We start from the raw sequence: 14935 nt of genomic DNA, 5'->3' as shown, positions 1-14935 counted from the left end.
CTTATCTTCAAACCAAGAAAATTAGGACTTGCGGACATGAGATTTTTTTAGATTTTTAAGGGTAGTTAAAGAATATCCAAACAAAGATTAAAATGAAAAAATTAGCCTATTAGCACTTATTCCTAAGATGAACAAGAATCTTCTTTAGTGCATATCCTAAAATTTGCCCCTCCATCAAAAAATACCATTATTTCGTAGGTATATATATTTTTTGTAATGGATTGTTTTGATTTTTAATAATGATGGATTCTAAAATCTTCATGCAAAATTTGGTTCATCTACCATAACTTTTAAGGGTTTTTCGGCAGTGAGTTTGCAACTGTTATAATAATATGAGTTGACAGATGAAAAACAGGTATAACTTTTTCGAGAGACGTCAGATTGTCTTGATTTTAGATTTTTTGGAATCAGCATTAAAAAATACTTTGAAATCATGTATCATATGTGTATATAATACCATAGCCTATTTTTGCTAATTTTGAAAATCTCCATTTCGCGATTTGACCTTGAAATCGCGACAAGCGGACATGAGATTTTTCTAGACTTTTGAGATATGTTATAGAATGGCAAAAGGAAGATATTGAGCAAAAAAAATTTCTACTAACATTCATTCCGAGATTTACCCCTTTTTTCTCCTTATTTGACTGTATTAAATTATTTTTAATTGACTGTAATTTAAATGTTTTTTAATTGTAAGATTTCTTTTAAGGGATGCTGACATTTAGCTATGAAAGTTTGTCGTCACATCTTCGAAGTTGATTCTTCAATTAAAGAAAATTGACATTTTGAGCCTAGAATTGAAATCATGGATCATATGGTCATCTATAAGTTATGCGCTAGGAGCTAGCAGTGGCGTATCCAGAAAAAAATTTGGAGGGGGCTAGAAAATTTTTCAAACATTTTTTAGAGGGGTACGAAAAATTTTTCTCTCTAATATATTCACCTTTGATCGAGAGTGAAGCTCTGTGCTGCGGTAATGAAAGTGGTATAGTAGCATTTAACTGCTCTCGACGTCGACAGCTTCGTACTACCTACTGTCTCCTGTTTTCAAAGTTCTTGTGTGACAAACACCATTTTCGATATAAACGTCCATGTTCCGCAATTCGACCGAAAGTGAATTGAAATCACTTTTAAATTTCACGTGAAATAAAATATCATATTCTTCATTTGGATCAATTTCAAAAACTTTGAAATTGCTTCGAACTGTCATAGCTGAAGGATCATCCTTTTTAATTTTGTTTCTGAAGTTAAATTATTACTGCTGGATGCCATTTTATCGGCAATTTTAATGGAAAAAAAGAAGAATTCAAAAGAAAAAATAAGGAGACACAAATAAGTTATGATAATATTTTGTCCAAAAATTATAGATTCATTGAAAAAGGCACCAAATTTACAAACCGAAATAATGTGAATTGAATTCGATCAGAAGATCTAAATGAGTGAAAAATGCAGAAAGTGAAAGTCTAGAAACTAATTTTCCATTAAATTATTTTAGATGTTTAATTCGAAATATATATTTTTTCGTAATATGTTGCTTTTTTAATCCGAATTCGAAGTCCAAACTGGCATTTTCTGAAAGAAACCATTAGTTACATATGATGACCACTAAGAATTTGAGATATCAAATATTTCTATTTCCAATAGCTTTGAGAAGTATATAATTTTTGAAAAAAGTGTTTATTGAGATTGCATAAGAACTTTTGCAAAACTAAACGGTAATGTTATTCGACGTACGTATTATACTAAAAAGTGATCTGAAGAATTTTGAAGTGGACTTAAACCCGAAAAAAAACCACCTAACCCCCAGCTACAGCTAAGGCTCTTACTCAAACAAACACAAATAGCCGTTTCAGAATTTGGAGGGGGCTCGAGCATCTGAGCTGCCTCTAAATCTATAAGATTTACGAAAAAGTTTCAGTCAAGCATATATATTACAATGAAATTAGGTACAAAATAACATGATCTGGAAGGCTTGGGGGGGGGGGGGGCTTGAGCCCCCTGAGCCCCCCCCTCAATACGCCACTGGGAGCTAGGTGGTAGTTAGGGCCTGCAGAAGGAGAAAATTGAATTCGATTTCGTACGGATTGATTACGGCTGTTCTGATTTCTGTTCGGATTCACATTTAACAAACAGCCCTATTCTGCTATTCAGGTGAATCTCAGATCCGATTCACACATTCGATTCACTTTAACACTACCTTGCCATTCTGCTACCCATCGGGTAAACTGCATTATCATACCTCTAAATTTGACGTCCACGTGAACGTCAACTTAAAAAAAAATTGCGAGGAAGTAAATTGAAAGAAAAAACAATTTTTTTTTGTGAATTAATTTTTAAAACCAAAAGTGACAGATTTGTATGCGGATTGGAAATGTATGGAGCAAGTTCATTCACGTGAATAGTGAAATACCGAACAACATTACCGATAAATAGCAGAATGGTAACTGATGAATATTTAGAGATTATTCCCCCCGATGGATAACAGAATAGGGCTGAAAATATTTTCGAACTCAGCGATTCATGTTTAAAAGACCTGTTAAAAATGTTAAACCTTGTTTGAATTCTTAAATTAACAATTGAATTAAAATAATTAAGGCTAAATTTTGGAGAGAATTTTTTATAAGTACTTACGCTCCTTCTGTGTACTAGGCTTTTATACTGTAGTTCATCTTTCTTCCGTTGCCGTTGGAGCATGAGCAATCTGAAATGTCACTTCTATTTGTAATTCGCTTTTATCCGCCGTTCGTTTCTTGGACCCTTTTTTTAAGAGTTTAAAAATTGAAAACTGGCACATTTGAAAATGATCTTACAGCTACAAAATGGAATTGGACTTTTTTCGTAACGATATTACACCAAAACCAAATATTTTAAAGGCTTGCTTTTTTAACTTTTTCTCTTAGCACCATTTATTGAAGTTATACTTCTTATGGGACGGTGGGTATGAAAATTTGTTTTTTGACAAGAATGTCAAAGGGATTATGACGCGATCTCCATCTCCGAGGCAATTGAGCAGCAGGGCTCGTTTCACCTTTAGAGTTGGTAGTACTTTAGTATTTAAAAATGCAGTACGCCGCAGTACGATAAAAAAAAAACACAACACTCGTGACAAGCTGCATGTTTTATGTCGCAAGTTGCATGTGGCATGTGGCAATATTGTAAAAAAATACGCTGTTTGATTATTTTAATAATAATATAGGACGAAAATAATAAAAATATCAAATGAAATTCATTTTATATACTGAGTGAGAAGTATAACTTCAGTCGCGTGTACATGTGTACACACACTCTTTTTTTTGTCATAGAGCCGACATTGTATATTAAAATAAATTTCAGATTCTCATTTTAAGACTGCGCTGATAAAGTTAGATTTGGATTTACTTTGCTTGGGTGGCAAAATCGCATCGTCACCTCCTCGCGGTGCCCGCTGGATATCCAACTAACGACGAGCGTTGGATCCTTTCGATCCACGAGCTGAGTCACCTGAGTTATCTTTTCAGGAACTAGGAGCAAAAGAACAGAAATATCGCTCTGAATGTACCAGCTCACAATTAAATCCAAGAACGTCTGACACATATTGTGCGGCACACTGGTCAGCGTCTGTACCCTGTGGGGCGGCTGAATATAAACTATGGATAGAAGTAACTGACCTATTTATGGTACGAAAATACAGTTAAAAAAAAATTATGGCAATGAACAAAACGAATAGATTAAATACCCCAGGTGGCAATCCAGTTAAACTGGTAAATCCACTCTCTTTAAAGGTCGGTCCTATGGATTCTGGGGAGGACCAATTATTGCTTATAAATATTGAGAGACGGAGTTCAAAGATGCAAAGAACTCCCCCAAACAAATTAACTTCAGGGGTTACATCATCGACAACCTCAAACAATACTACAGATGTTAAAAACATCAGCGAAAAAGGAACCAAGATCAATGAAGAGATCGACATCACAGATCAACAGAGTTCCATCGAAGAAAAAAAGAAAGACCAATCAGAAAACTACTATGATGAATGGCAAATTGAAATAGCGGCAAGAAAACAACTTGAAGTTCTAGTTCAAAGTCTTCACCTGCAAGTGAAAAAACTCGAAGAGAAAGTTTCCTTGATTAGCAAGAAAGATGCAGAGTCCACGCTTCAGTTAAGTCCAAGATATATGGAACCTGAATATCAAACTGATGAAGAAGAACTCTTGTTCGAAACTGAGAAAAAGAAAAATAAGCGTATCACAAAGAAACGTAAAGCAACAGGTAGTCCTGAGATTTGTTTAAGAAATCAGAAAAGCTCTGAAGCTGTAAATAATAAAGAGTTGATTACAGAAACTAAAAAAGTGAATAATGCGGTAGCTGATGCTAAATCAAAATCTCACGCTAAAGGCAGCATAAAAATTACACCACCACCAATTATGATCTCAGGATTTCCAATTTTTGGAGATCTCAAGAAAATAATAGAAAAATGTACTAAAAAAGCTTGCAAATACACATCGTACAACAAAGACAACTGGAAAGTCATAGTCGAAGAAGCCGACGAGTATAAATCTGTCACTGAAGAACTGAGCAAACACAAAATTCAATGGCACTCATACGAGAACAAAGCTACAAGGCCAACAAAAGTAGTAGCCAGAGGTCTTCATTCATCGTGCTCTCCCGAGGAAGTAGTGGATGATCTTGTAGAAAAAGGCTTTCAAGCCCTTGATGCAGTCAATCTATTTAAGAACGAGACAATTAAAAACTCCTCTGGAGAATCGACGACAAGTAAGAGGTTACTACCTTTATTCATGCTAACTTTTGACAGTAAACAAAGTATCGAGGAGATTTATAAAGTAAGATCAATCTTGGGCATAGCTGTTAAAATTGAACCGCTCCGAAAATCTAAAGTTGTTCCGCAGTGCAAACGTTGCCAAGCTTTTGGTCATACCCAAAAATACTGCAACCGCGAGTTTGCTTGTGTAAAGTGCGAAGGAAAACATGCAACGAAAAATTGTCCGATGAGCAAAGATCAGAAAGCAAAATGTGTGAACTGCCAGGGTAATCACCCGGCAAGCTATAGAGGCTGCCCAGTTGCCAAAAAATTCCAAGAGTTCAGAAGCAAAAATACATCTGCTAGAGACAAACCCAGAAACGTAGTAAATACCGATTTAACTACTGAAAACAATACTAAGAATGAACCGCCTAAAAAAGCTGTTCAAAGTAAAAGCGATGAAAATAAAGCCTATTCTCAGATTCTAAAAAATGTGCGGAAGAATGAAGAGACTTCCATAAAAGAAATGCTACACCTCATTCCTCAAAGAATTGATAAACAGGATTTGAATATCAAACAGTTAAGCGAAAAAGTCGCTCTTAAAAAACAATGATGGACAGAACACTTAAAATCGCTACATGGAATGCAAACGGTCTTTTACAACACTTATCCGAATTAAAAATCTTTTTAGATCTAGAACATATAGATATTTGCCTGGTGTCCGAAACTCACTTCTCCAATGGACAAAGTCTAGATAATGTAATAGAAAACTATTCATGTTACCACGCTCCACATCCAGCTGACAAGGCAAGAGGTGGATCGGCGATTCTTATAAAAGAAAGCTTAAAACATTATGAAGAAACCAAGCTTACCAATGAAAATATGCAAGTAACAACTATTAGTATTGGTATGAAAAAGAAAGAGTTTAAGATAGCAGCTATATACTGCCCACCAAGGCGCTCCCCGACAGAAGATGACTATACAGATCTATTAAATCTTCTTGGGCATAACTTTCTTGTTGGTGGAGACTTCAATGCGAAACACACCTATTGGGGTTCAAGACTTATATCAACTAAAGGCAAAAGACTTTTCCAAGCAGGCCGTAAATACAATTGTGAATTCTATTCCTCCAGGTCGCCTACTTACTGGCCTTCCGATACTAACAAAATACCAGACCTTATTGACTTTTTCGTAGCTAAAGGAATCAAACGAAATCACATTAGTGTCGAAGGTAATTATGACTTGTCATCAGATCATACTCCAGTGATTCTATCACTAAGTGAATCGGAAGTAATAGAAAAAAGTAATCCAAAGCTTGTAAATAAGAAAACAAACTGGAGTGATTTTAGAGAAAGGCTTTTAAGTTTTATAAATTTAAGATCTCCCATGGATACAATCGAGCAAATTGACCATGAAGTGGAACAATTTATTGCTGATGTGCAACAGGCCGCTGAAGAAAGTACTCCAACATTTTCTAATAGAAGACAAAATGAAATAAAATATCCTTTAGAGATAAGAGAGTTGATAATAGAGAAAAGAAGAGCTCGAAGAAAATGGCAAAATACTAGATTTCCAGATGATAAAACAACGTTTAACCGTATAAGCAACAATCTTAAAAAAACAAATTTATAAATTCAAAAATGATTCACTCAGTACATTCCTAAAGAATTTAACGACTGATGCTTCAACCGATTTTTCGCTATGGAAAGCAGCCAAGCGCCTGAAAAGACCGCAGTTACTTAACTCTCCCTTGAAATCTCAAGATGGGAAATGGATCGGTAACCCAAAAGAAAAAGCTAACCTTTTCGCGGAGCATCTTGCGAATGTTTTTAAGCCATACCCAACAAACGCGGCTGAAAATAGCTTACAGCTTGTTGATAAGATAGATGAAAGTGAAATACCAATTGTAAGATTAAAAGAAGTAAAAAGTATGTGTTTACATCAACTATCAAATAAAAAATCACCAGGTTACGATCTTATTACTGCTCAGGTTATGAAAGAAATGCCTTTGAAAGCCTTCATAAAACTCCAATATATAATAAATGCATGCCTTAAGCAACGGTATGTCCCACACCATTGGAAAATTGCTGAAGTTATTGTCATACCCAAGCAAGGTAAGCCACCTACAGAAGTGACGTCTTACAGACCAATATCGCTTATACCAATTATGGCAAAAGTTTTTGAAAAACTGCTTCTGAAGAGACTTAGCAAAATTATAGAAGAAAGAAGGTTAATCCCAAATCATCAGTTTGGCTTTAGAAATAAACATTCCACGATAGACCAAGTTCATAGAATAACGGATGTAATAGAAAAAGCATTAGAAGAAAAACAAGTCTGTTCAGCTATTTTCTTAGCTTGAGGGACTTGAGTACAAACTGCAAAGGGATCTTCCCAGACAGTACTATGAAATATTAAAATCGTACATCTCAGACCGATTGTTTAGAGTAAGGTACGATCAAGAATATTCGGAATTGAAGAAAATAGAAGCCGGTGTACCACAAGGAAGTGTCCTAGGTCCTACCCTGTATTTACTATACACAAGGGATATCCCAGTTGGGAATCACACCATAATGGCTACTTTTGCAGATGATACCGCAATTTTGGTACCCGACAAATGTGTCTCTAGGGGAGCAGTAAAGCTGCAATATGCCGTCGACACAGTCAGAGATTGGACCGAAAAATGGCGTATCAAACTCAATGAAACAAAATCTTCACATATAAACCTTACAAATAAAAAGATAAACAATATTCCAATATTCATTAATAATCAAGCTGTACCTTACGCCAATACGGCCAAATACCTTGGAATGACTTTGGATGCAAAGCTAAAGGGGAAAGAGCACATCAAAAAGAAAAGAGAAGAACTAAACTTGAAATATAGAAAAATGTACTGGTTACTTGGTAACAACTCTGATTTATCAACCCAAAACAAAATAATGCTGTATAATCAAGTACTAAAGCCTGTTTGGACCTATGGTATCCAATTATGGGGCTGTACAAAGAAAACAAATACCGAAATCATCCAAAAATTCCAAAACAAAGTCCTTCGTGGAATAGTTAATGCACCCTGGTACATAAGAAATAGCGATCTACATCGTGACTTACAAATAGAAACGGTTACAGAAGTTGTTAAAAAATACGCTGTATCCCATAATCAGAGACTGCAATGTCATACCAATTCTGAAATGGTGTCCGTCTTGAATACAAGAAACCATGTTCGGAGATTAAGAAGAACCAAGCCTCATGAGCTTATGGTCTAAAAAACCATGGGAAAGTATTAAAAGTTTAAACTTCCCCCAAAGTGATTTTACAAAGTTAAGAAAGAAAAATCTGATGTCGATCTCTCAAGATTGGTCCTGATAAAGAGGTGGTTTTAGTGGTTAAGAGTCCCACACTACTTGGTGTCGAATACTGCCAAGTGTCTTTTGAAGATTTCCTCCCGTCAAAAAAAAAAAAAAAAAAACTTTGCTTGGGTTTTGGAATTTCGATAGCGACCATCGTCAAAAAAAAATCTGTGAATGTACATATCTCGTTTTAAGTATGAAAGTATAGTAAATTCGATTATCAGATAGCCTGATAGCTTTGCGTGGAAACACTTCACTCCACGCCAGTAGTATAGACTAGAGGGTTCTGGAACACCGGTATCACCGGTATCACCGGTATCAGCGGTATCACCGGTATGGGTTTTGACATATGCTATACCGCTATACCGGTATGGATTCTAATCTATGCTATACCGGTATGGGTTTTGATCTGTGCTATACCGGTATGGATTTTGATATATGCTATACCGGTATGGATTCTGATCTGTGCTATACCGGTATGAGTTCTGATTTATGCTATACCGATATTATTTTGGGGTTCTAGACCATGCTTAGCAAACGGTAGAACGCAAAAAAAACGTAAAATTCACGTTCACGTTAAAACGCAAAAACGTAAAATTCACGTTAAAACGTAAAATTCGCGCTCACGTTAATACGCAAAAACGTAAAATTCACGTTAAAACGTAAAATTCACGTTAAAACGTAAAATTCACGTTAAAACGTAAATTCGCGTTCACGTTAAAACGCAAAAAACGTAAAATTCACGTTAAAACGTAAAATTCACGTTCACGTTAAAACGCAAAAACGTAAAATTCACGTTCGGTTCACGTTCACGTTAAAACGCAAAAACGTAAAATTCACGTTAAAAACGTAAAATTCGCGTTCACGTTAAAACGCAAAAACGTAAAATTCACGTTCACGTTAAAACGCAAAAACGTAAAATTCACGTTAAAACGTAAAATTCGCGTTCACGTTAAAACGCAAAAAACGTAAAATTCACGTTCACGTTAAAACGTAAAAACGTAAAATTCACGTTCGGAACGCAAAAATCACCATCATAGGAAACTAAACAAAATCATGAACAGAACATGATGTTTAAGAGTAAAGTTTTCAGTTAAGTCCATTTGAGCGAAGAGAGAAAAGATTAGTTAAGTAAAAAAAAAAAATAAAATTGATGTGTGCATTGGATAAACATATTCTCAATAGGATGTCCATATGCTTAAGATCAAATAAGAACTAGCATTCCAAAATACTTACCTCTGTTGGTTGTGCTGCTTAGAATTATATACAATGCAAGAGAATTTCAGAAGAGTTTGATTAAAAGACATATTTTTTTTTTTTTTTTTTTAATATTTATTTTTATTTAGATCAGTTTTATATGTCATTTTCAAGTTCTATTCGAAAATGACCCCAAGCTAGTGTATTTACATTATTGCTACATATAAATCTTTTGTTATCAGAAGAACTTAAACTTAATTTGTTTATACATTCAGTGTATATAGTATGATGTTTAGATCTAAAGTTCAACATTTTACTATAGAAGTTTTGTTTGTGTAGCAAACAGTCTCTGTAATTTTGTAAAGACATTTTTTTACAGCTGATGATTTAACACCCTTAGCCTTTTTTATTAGAGCTGCATCTTCTATGTCTATACTATACATTTTAGCTCTTAATCCTATAAATTCCTTCATTATTAGACCATTATTTTCATCCTTCATAAATCCTAACTTTTTAACATTGAGCTGGGCAATACCGTAGCGGTTTTGGGGTGGATAGTCTGAAGTATCAAATTTATCTATTATATCATTTCTTATATCATTATAGAAATCATCTGTTCTTATTTTATAAATAAATGAATCGGTATCCATGTAGGCCAGATGTAGGTTGTCATTAAATTTAGGTTTCATGTATGCATAATGAAAGTCGTACATTTTATACTTTGAAATCTCCAAAACACAAAAACCTAAGTATATAGGCTTATTATATACACTGTGAATTCGTTTTAACTGAATAGCAGCCATGGTTTCCGAAAATTCTAATATGCTATGAAAATTAGGTTTAGCTATAAGAGCGCGACTACCGAGATGGGTACCTTTGCTTTCTATAGAATCGACAATTCGAACATCTTTTCGTTTGTCTACATTTTCCATAGTTTTTCCGAATACAGCATTATTGCAAAGTTTACGCTGATCCTTTTCAAACTTTGTGGTGGCTTTTTTTCTTAGTTCATTGTTTAAATCAATATATTTTTTAAGCCATTGAGATTGTTCAAATTGCATCACTCTATGAATTTTCTTAAGCACCAAACCATTATCAAGACATTGAATTAATGTTTTGTAATGAATTATATAATTAACTTTATTATTCAAATCAGCAATTAATTTTTTATCGGATTTACCAGACAATGAAATGTTTGAAGGACAGAATGGAAGATCATTATGATTATCATGTATTTCTAGGGGGTACTCGAGATCCACTTCTAAAACATAACCAATGTTTATATTTGAAATTAACCAGCCTTTAATATCATCTAAATTAGTTGGAGGTTCAACCCATTTAAAGTTTGAATGTGGGAGGTAATCAGACATGGCCCAACCGTATAGGTTATTAGCATCCAAGTACATTAAGTAATCAGATGGTTTACTTGAATCATAACCAACCATATATTTATTATTTGCTTTACAATGTCGCAAGCTACATTGTGTTAAACCTCCTCTTATACCCTTAGCGAAAAAGTTATACATGTTGATGTCTGTCAAAAGTTCAAGCTTAACACCTGTTTCTTTCAACATAGCATCCCACGAAAAACCTGGCAATGTATAATAGTGACAGGGATCTAGACCATAAATTGTTCTAGAATCAATTCTAAATTTTTCAAAAATGTCTGATAAAATTAAAACGTCTGTAATTAAATAGTGTTCAAGATATTCTCTTAAATTACTACATTTAAAATGTGACCAAACTTTCTCAGCATGATTATAATCATCTTGGTTACAATCCTCTTCAACCAAAGAATTTCTAAATGATTCTATTGGAGGAAGCTCCGTCTCACTTAATTTTTCTATAGAATCTAAATAATCATAGCATAAAACACCCTTACGAGTCATAAGTTGAATAGATTCATCATCTTTGAAAAATGTTGATAAAATTTTAAAATTTAAAATTTTCAGCATTGAGCTGTTTGCAGAGTTTATAAAATATATAACAGTGCATGAAGAATCAGAAAAAACTGAGATAAGTATAAAATCTTTTAAATGTCCAATGCAGATAGCTCTTCAAAATGATAACTTGGAAGATATACTTGAAAATATGAGTAAGATCATTGAGACTAAAAGTATAGAGTTTGAGGATAGAGATTCTGGATGGATGCTATTTTGTATAAAACATATTGAAGTCAATATTAACGAATATAAGCCCTTAAGGGGTTCAAGTTACTTAAAACTACCGAAAAGTATTGACTTGAAAAAAGCCTGTGTTAATGTGCAAAATAATGATAAATTCTGTTTCAAATGGGCAGTTATATCAGCTCTTTCCCCCATAGATGACAATTCGCATAGAGCTAGTAAATATCGGATTGAAAACATTCAAAACGGAGTGATAAGTTTAATGAATGGAACTATAGTTTACTTTACAAATTTAGTTTTCCCTTTGAAACTTAAAGACATTTCGATTTTTGAAACTCTAAACCCTGCAATAAGTGTAAATGTGTTCGGAGTAGAAAAAAATGGAACTGGAGAAAACTATAGAGTTGTAGGTCCATATTATAATTCCAACCATAAGAGAGACCTACACATAAACTTGTTACTTATACAAGAAGGCGAATACAATCACTATGTGTGGATACAAAATATGTCCAGATTAATAGGAGCTCAAATAAATCATGGTAAACGATCAATTAGAATGTGTAATTCATGCCTGCTAATATTCAACACAGATAAAGGATTTGAGAAGCATGAAACTGAATGTAACAAAATTGTGACAGCCCTACCAAATGAGACAAATAATATACTACAGTTTGAGCATCAATCGAGGTCACTCGAAGTACCATTTGCCATCTATGCAGATTTTGAATGTATGCTGGTGAATATTGATAGCTGCCAACCTGATCCCTCAAAATCATCGACTACATCGATTAAAAAACATGTCCCGATTGCTGTTTCATACTTTATCAAATGCTCATTTGATCCATCTCTAAATAAATTGTTCAAATACACCGGTAAGTAAATTTGTTTTAAAGGATTTATCTCTTATGCTATATGAAAATTATGAGCGCTCTCTCTAGGTGAAGACTGTGCACGAGTTTTTGTTACGAACTTAATTGAAGACTCCAAACATATTTATCAACATCATTTGAGTAAGAAGATTAAAATTAACATAACACCCCAGGATGAAATCAAATTTCAGCAGACAACAAGATGTCATATTTGTAAGAAGTCAGTATGGGGCGATGTAAAGGTACGAGATCATGATCACTTGACTGGTAAATTCAGAGGAGCAGCGCATTCAAAATGTAACTTAAACTATAAGATACCTAAATTCATTCCAATTTTTTTCCATAATTTAACCGGTTATGATTCTCATTTATTTATAAAAGAGCTGGGTAATATCAAAGGGTTTATCAATATTATTCCTCTCAATAAAGAGAAATATATATCCATATCAGCAAAACTATTAATAAATAGTGAGCAGAGCGAGTTTCTAGAATTACGGTTCTTAGACTCATTTAGATTTTTACCTTCAAGTATAGATAAGATAGCAAAAACTCTTGATGAAAAAAAAGATTTCAAAATTTTATCAACATTTTTCAAAGATGATGAATCTATTCAACTTATGACTCGTAAGGGTGTTTTATGCTATGATTATTTAGATTCTATAGAAAAATTAAGTGAGACGGAGCTTCCTCCAATAGAATCATTTAGAAATTCTTTGGTTGAAGAGGATTGTAACCAAGATGATTATAATCATGCTGAGAAAGTTTGGTCACATTTTAAATGTAGTAATTTAAGAGAATATCTTGAACACTATTTAATTACAGACGTTTTAATTTTATCAGACATTTTTGAAAAATTTAGAATTGATTCTAGAACAATTTATGGTCTAGATCCCTGTCACTATTATACATTGCCAGGTTTTTCGTGGGATGCTATGTTGAAAGAAACAGGTGTTAAGCTTGAACTTTTGACAGACATCAACATGTATAACTTTTTCGCTAAGGGTATAAGAGGAGGTTTAACACAATGTAGCTTGCGACATTGTAAAGCAAATAATAAATATATGGTTGGTTATGATTCAAGTAAACCATCTGATTACTTAATGTACTTGGATGCTAATAACCACGGTTGGGCCATGTCTGATTACCTCCCACATTCAAACTTTAAATGGGTTGAACCTCCAACTAATTTAGATGATATTAAAGGCTGGTTAATTTCAAATATAAACATTGGTTATGTTTTAGAAGTGGATCTCGAGTACCCCCTAGAAATACATGATAATCATAATGATCTTCCATTCTGTCCTTCAAACATTTCATTGTCTGGTAAATCCGATAAAAAATTAATTGCTGATTTGAATAATAAAGTTAATTATATAATTCATTACAAAACATTAATTCAATGCCTTGATAATGGTTTGGTGCTTAAGAAAATTCATAGAGTGATGCAATTTGAACAATCTCAATGGCTTAAAAAATATATTGATTTAAACAATGAACTAAGAAAAAAAGCCACCACAAAGTTTGAAAAGGATCAGCGTAAACTTTGCAATAATGCTGTATTCGGAAAAACTATGGAAAATGTAGACAAACGAAAAGATGTTCGAATTGTCGATTCTATAGAAAGCAAAGGTACCCATCTCGGTAGTCGCGCTCTTATAGCTAAACCTAATTTTCATAGCATATTAGAATTTTCGGAAACCATGGCTGCTATTCAGTTAAAACGAATTCACAGTGTATATAATAAGCCTATATACTTAGGTTTTTGTGTTTTGGAGATTTCAAAGTATAAAATGTACGACTTTCATTATGCATACATGAAACCTAAATTTAATGACAACCTACATCTGGCCTACATGGATACCGATTCATTTATTTATAAAATAAGAACAGATGATTTCTATAATGATATAAGAAATGATATAATAGATAAATTTGATACTTCAGACTATCCACCCCAAAACCGCTACGGTATTGCCCAGCTCAATGTTAAAAAGTTAGGATTTATGAAGGATGAAAATAATGGTCTAATAATGAAGGAATTTATAGGATTAAGAGCTAAAATGTATAGTATAGACATAGAAGATGCAGCTCTAATAAAAAAGGCTAAGGGTGTTAAATCATCAGCTGTAAAAAAAATGTCTTTACAAAATTACAGAGACTGTTTGCTACACAAACAAAACTTCTATAGTAAAATGTTGAACTTTAGATCTAAACATCATACTATATACACTGAATGTATAAACAAATTAAGTTTAAGTTCTTCTGATAACAAAAGATTTATATGTAGCAATAATGTAAATACACTAGCTTGGGGTCATTTTCGAATAGAACTTGAAAATGACATATAAAACTGATCTAAATAAAAATAAATATTAAAAAAAAAAAAAAAAATATGTCTTTTAATCAAACTCTTCTGAAATTCTCTTGCATTGTATATAATTCTAAGCAGCACAACCAACAGAGGTAAGTATTTTGGAATGCTAGTTCTTATTTGATCTTAAGCATATGGACATCCTATTGAGAATATGTTTATCCAATGCACACATCAATTTTATATTGCATGCCGTGCAGGTGCTAATGTTGTGCTATTCAAAAAATCCAACTATGAAAGTATATCCCACAACCAATTTATCACTGAAAATCCAATCTCACAACTAATGT

The 14935-nt window shown here is 33.4% G+C and overlaps 2 protein-coding genes across 3 annotated transcripts; one reads left to right on the top strand and one right to left on the bottom strand.

The window, feature by feature from the left end:
- Positions 1 to 9584: 9584 nt before the first annotated feature.
- LOC129921046 (uncharacterized) lies at positions 9585 to 11168 on the bottom strand. Its single transcript, XM_056002678.1, has one exon. The coding sequence runs from the start codon at positions 11166 to 11168 to the stop codon at positions 9585 to 9587; it is 1584 nt and encodes a 527-aa protein (XP_055858653.1).
- Positions 11169 to 11290: 122 nt separating this feature from the next.
- On the top strand, positions 11291 to 14640 carry LOC129920955 (uncharacterized). 2 transcript variants are annotated; one of them, XM_056002532.1, is made up of 2 exons: positions 11291 to 11944; positions 11996 to 14640. In XM_056002532.1, the coding sequence occupies exons 1-2, from the start codon at positions 11323 to 11325 to the stop codon at positions 12283 to 12285; spliced, it is 912 nt and encodes a 303-aa protein (XP_055858507.1). In that variant the 5' UTR covers positions 11291 to 11322; the 3' UTR covers positions 12286 to 14640. The 2 variants fall into 2 exon arrangements, with proteins under 2 accessions (XP_055858507.1, XP_055858506.1); XM_056002531.1 differs by having other exon boundaries at positions 11308 to 11944.
- Positions 14641 to 14935: the final 295 nt, after the last annotated feature.

This window comes from Episyrphus balteatus, chromosome 1 (assembly GCF_945859705.1).
Source record: "Episyrphus balteatus chromosome 1, idEpiBalt1.1, whole genome shotgun sequence".
NCBI lineage: Eukaryota > Metazoa > Arthropoda > Insecta > Diptera > Syrphidae > Episyrphus > Episyrphus balteatus.
The sequence above is the reverse complement of the archived record's forward strand: the minus strand, read 5'-3'. Positions and strand labels throughout refer to the sequence as shown.